Raw genomic sequence first — 5,000 nt, forward strand, 5'->3', positions numbered from 1 at the left:
GTTTACAGGTGAACATTGGGCCAGAAGTTTACAGGTGAACATTGGGCCAGAAGTTTACAGGTGAACATTGGGCCAGAAGTTTACAGGTGAACATTGGACCAGAAGTTTACAGGTGAACATTGGACCAGAAGTTTACTGGTGAACATTGGACCGGAAGTTTAGAGGTGAACATTGGGCCAGAAGTGTACAGGTGAACATTGGGCCAGAAGTGTACAGGTGAACATTGGACTAGAAGTTTACAGGTGAAAATTGGACCAGAAGTGTACAGGTGAACATTGGGCCAGAAGTTTACTGGTGAACATTGGACCGGAAGTTTAGAGGTGAACATTGGGCCAGAAGTTTACAGGTGAACATTGGGCCAGAAGTGTATAGGTGAACATTGGGCCAGAAGTTTACTGGTGGACATTGGGCCAGAAGTGTATAGGTGAACATTGGGCCAGAAGTTTACAGGTGAACATTGGGCCAGAAGTTTACAGGTGAACATTGGGCCAGAAGTTTACAGGTGAACATTGGGCCAGAAGTTTACTGGTGAACATTGGGCCAGAAGTTTAACGCCTAATTATCGATGCTGCCACTGCGCTTCCATTACACAGAAGCAGGGCACACACACACACACACACACACACACACACACACACACACACACACACACACACACACACACACACACACACACACACACACACACACACACACACACACACACACACACACACACACACACACACACACACACACACACACACACACACACACACACACACACACACACACACACACACAAAGTACAGTCAGCTTAAAACCTTCCAGTTCCACACTACTTGGCAGCACATGACATCTCGGAGACTTGGGCAGGCTGTAATGTGTCAAGGGAGGCAGTGCACTTCTTGTGCCTCACTACCCATTACCACGGAGTCAGCGAGAAAAGCAATAGCTTTGCCTGTGATGCAAAGGGTAAAATATCAAAGGATGCCACGAGATGTGCCAAGAACACATTGAAAAAAAAAATCGTTCTCTCTGTGTGTTTCTCCGTGTCTGTCTTTCCCCATCTCATCCTGTTTCTTCCCCCACTCTCTCTCTCTCTCCCCTTCTCTCTCCCTCTCCCCCCTCTCTCTCCCTCTCCCCCTCTCTCTCTCCCTCTATCTTTCCCCCCTCTCTCTCTCCCGCCTCTCTCCCCCTCTCTCTTCCTCTCCCCCACTCTCTCTCCCCCTCTCTCTCTTTCCCACCTCTCACTCTCCCCCCTCTCTCCCTCCCTCTCCCTCTCTCTCTCTCTCCCTCTCTCTCTCCCTCTCTCTTTCCCACCTCTCTCTCACTATCCCCCCTCTCTCTTTCCCCCCTCTCTCTCCCTGTCTCTCTCCCTCTCCCCCTCTCTCTCCCTCTCTCTCTTTCCCCTCTCTCTTTCCCTCTCTCTTTCCCCCTCTCTCTCTCCCTCTGTCTCTCTCCCTCTCCCCCTCTCTCTCCCCCTCTCTCTCTTTCCCCTCTCTCTCTCCCTCTCTCTTTCCCCCTCTATCTCTCCCTCTGTCTCTCTCCCTCTCCCCCTTCTCTCTCCCTCTCTCTCTGTCTTTCCCCGCCTCACACTGTTTCTTCTCTCTCCCTCCCTCCATCTTTCCCTCCCTCTCTACCCCTCTCTCTCCCCCTTCTCTTTCTCCCTTTCTCTCTCTCTCCTCCTTCTCTCTCCCCCTTTCTCTCTCTCTCCCTTTCTCTCTCTCTCCTCCTCCTCTCTCTCTCTCTTTCTCTCTCTCTCCTCCTTCTCTCTCTCCCTTTCTCTCTCCCTTTCTCTCTCTCTCCTCCTTCTCTCTCTCCCTTTCTCTCTCTCTCTCCTCCTCTCTCTCTCTCTTTCCCCGTCTCACCCTGTTTCTTCTGTCTCCCCCCTCTCCTTCCCTCTCTCTCTCCCCCCCCTCTCTTTCTCTCTCTCTCCCCTCTCTCCCTTTCTCTCTCTCTCCCTCTCCAGCCCCTCCCTCTCTCTCTGTCTGTCTTTCCCCGTCTCGCCCTGTTTCTTCTCTCCCTCCCTCTCTCCCCCTCCATGACCATGGTAGATATACATTTATCATGCAAACCGACGTCGTTAATGCTTTTTCCCTTTTCTGGACTTTTCCTTTTGAAGATTGATATGACATTGTTGATTATGTGTCGTAGTATACTATAACAACGGTTCACTCTAACGTTGTCAGCATGATCAGTTGTAAGGGGTCATATGGCCTATACAATAAAATCATTGCGTTGTCCCTGTCTCTCTAGTGGTTGTTCTCCACCCCTAGCCCGTCGGCAGGAAGTGCTAATTCTCCCTGCAATGCGGTGCCAGAGAACACACTGACAGCAACAGAGAACACACTGACAGCAACAGACAACACACTGACAGCAACAGACAACACACTGACAGCAACAGACAACACACTGACAGCAACAGAGAACACACACAGCAACAGAGAACACAGAGAACACACTGACAGCAACAGAGAACACACAGAGCAACAGAGAGCATACTGACAGCAATAGACAACACACTGACAGCAACAGAGAACACACAGAGCAACAGAGAACACAGAGATCACACTGACAGCAACAGAGAACACACGAGAGCAACAGAGATCACATTGACAGCAACAGAGAACACACAGAGCAACAGAGAACACAGAGATCACACTGACAGCAACAGAGAACACACAGAGCAACAGAGAACACAGAGAACACACTGACAGCAACAGAGAACACACTGACAGCAACAGACAACACACTGACAGCAACAGAGAACACACGAGAGCAACAGAGATCACACTGACAGCAACAGAGAACACACAGAGCAACAGAGAACACAGAGATCACACTGACAGCAACAGAGAACACACGAGAGCAACAGAGATCACATTGACAGCAACAGAGAACACACGAGAGCAACAGAGATCACATTGACAGCAACAGAGAACACACAGAGCAACAGAGATCACACTGACAGCAACAGAGAACACACGAGAGCAACAGAGATCACACTGACAGCAACAGAGAACACACGAGAGCAACAGAGATCACACTGACAGCAACAGAGAACACACAGAGCAACAGAGAACACAGAGATCACACTGACAGCAACAGAGAACACACGAGAGCAACAGAGATCACATTGACAGCAACAGAGAGCATACTGACAGCAACAGACAACACACTGACAGAAACAGAGAACACACTGACAGAAACAGAGAACACACTGACAGAAACAGACAACACACTGACAGAAACAGAGAACATAGAACACACTGACAGCAACAGAGAACACACTGACAGAAACAGAGAACACACTGACAGAAACAGAGAACATAGAACACACTGACAGCAACAGAGAACACACTGACAGAAACATAGAACACACTGACAGAAACAGAGAACATAAAACACACTGACAGCAACAGAGAACACACTGACAGAAACAGAGAACACACTGACAGAAACAGAGAACATAGAACACACTGACAGAAACAGAGAGCACACTGACAGCAACAGACAACACACTGACAGAAACAGAGAACACACTGACAGAAACAGAGAACATAGAACACAATGACAGCAACAGAGAACACACTGACAGCAACAGAGAGCACACTGACAGCAACAGACAACACACTGACAGCAACAGAGAGCATACTGACAGCAACAGAGAACACACAGAGCAACAGAGAACACAGAGATCACATTGACAGCAACAGACAACACACTGACAGCAACAGAGAACAGAGAAGACACTGACAGCAACAGACAACACACTGACAGCAACAGAAAACACACTGACAGCAACAGAGAAGACACTGACAGCAACAGACAACACACTGACAGCAACAGACAACACACTGACAGCAACAGACAACACACTGACAGCAACAGCCAACAGCCTCTGTAGGAACGGGTGTTAGGTATGGGGACTGGGGGTGATGTGTGTGTGTGTGTGTGTGTGTGTGTGTGTGTGTGTGATTGTAAGTGTATGTGTTTTACATTGGACATACACACACACGCATGCATGTACACACACGCACGCACACACACACACACACACACACACACACACACACACACACACACACACAGACAGAAACTGACCAGCGTTGTTGATGAGCACGTGAAGCTTCTGCTCCTGCTGGTTGAACTCATCCACGAACTCTCGGATGGACTGCAAGGAAGCCAGATCCAGGCGGTAGGCGAACACGTTCTGGTTGCCGCTCTTCTTGCGAAGGCTCCGGGCCACCGCCTCCCCCTTCACCCTGTCCCGGCACCCCACGATCAGCCTGGCCCCTCTCTTGGCCAGCTCTGTGGCCGTGGCCTTGCCCAGTCCCGTGTTGGCTCCTGTGGGGGAGGGGGAGGGGGAGGGAAAAGTGAATGTGAAAGTGAACGGTCATACACGTAAAATGTCACATGTTTTTCTTTGAGTGCGTATGTGTGTGCACGCCTGAAATATGATTGAATGACACAGGAAACGAATGATGTGCGCCCAATGGCAGCCGTCAGTCAGCTCTACCCAGGAAGTTAGGCAGTCTGTTGTGCAAATGACCCCGTGTTTGTACAGATTTTAGAGCTTGGTCTCCGGCCGAGGATAGGCGCAAATAAGTATCCATATCAATCAATCAATCAAAAACGTAAATGTGAGATGGTTCATGGCCATCATCATCGTCATCGTGATCATCAAGATAATGGCCATCAACGTGATCATGGTTATGATCAACGCAACCACCACCACCACCACCACCACCATTATCATCATCATCATCATCATCGTAATTATCGTCGTCATCATCATCATCATCATGATCACCGTCATCACCGCTACCATCATCGTCATTTCTTCTTCTTCTTCTTCTCATCATCATCCGCATCATCATGATCATTCATTATCATTATTATTGTTATCAATTTAATGAATTAAAGGAAGGAACACACGGGGCAGATATAGAGAGACAGAAAGAGAAGAAAAGAAGGAAGGAGGAGGAGGGGGAGGAGGAGGAGGAGGAGGAAGAAGA

The 5,000-nt window shown here is 49.0% G+C and overlaps 1 protein-coding gene across 2 annotated transcripts in view; it reads right to left on the bottom strand.

Moving 5' to 3' along the window:
• LOC143302192 (retinol dehydrogenase 12-like) overlaps window positions 1–5,000 on the bottom strand; it is a 77,194-nt gene that overhangs the window by 24,407 nt on the left and 47,787 nt on the right. For both annotated transcript variants that reach the window (XR_013057903.1, XM_076616748.1), the window contains exon 3: window positions 4,087–4,329. Coding sequence is in view for 1 of the 2 variants with exons in the window: in XM_076616748.1 (XP_076472863.1) it covers window positions 4,087–4,329 (243 nt within the window). In the remaining variant the exon portion in view is untranslated. The remainder of the gene's footprint in view (window positions 1–4,086; window positions 4,330–5,000) is intronic.

This window comes from Babylonia areolata, chromosome 29 (assembly GCF_041734735.1).
Source record: "Babylonia areolata isolate BAREFJ2019XMU chromosome 29, ASM4173473v1, whole genome shotgun sequence".
NCBI lineage: Eukaryota > Metazoa > Mollusca > Gastropoda > Neogastropoda > Buccinidae > Babylonia > Babylonia areolata.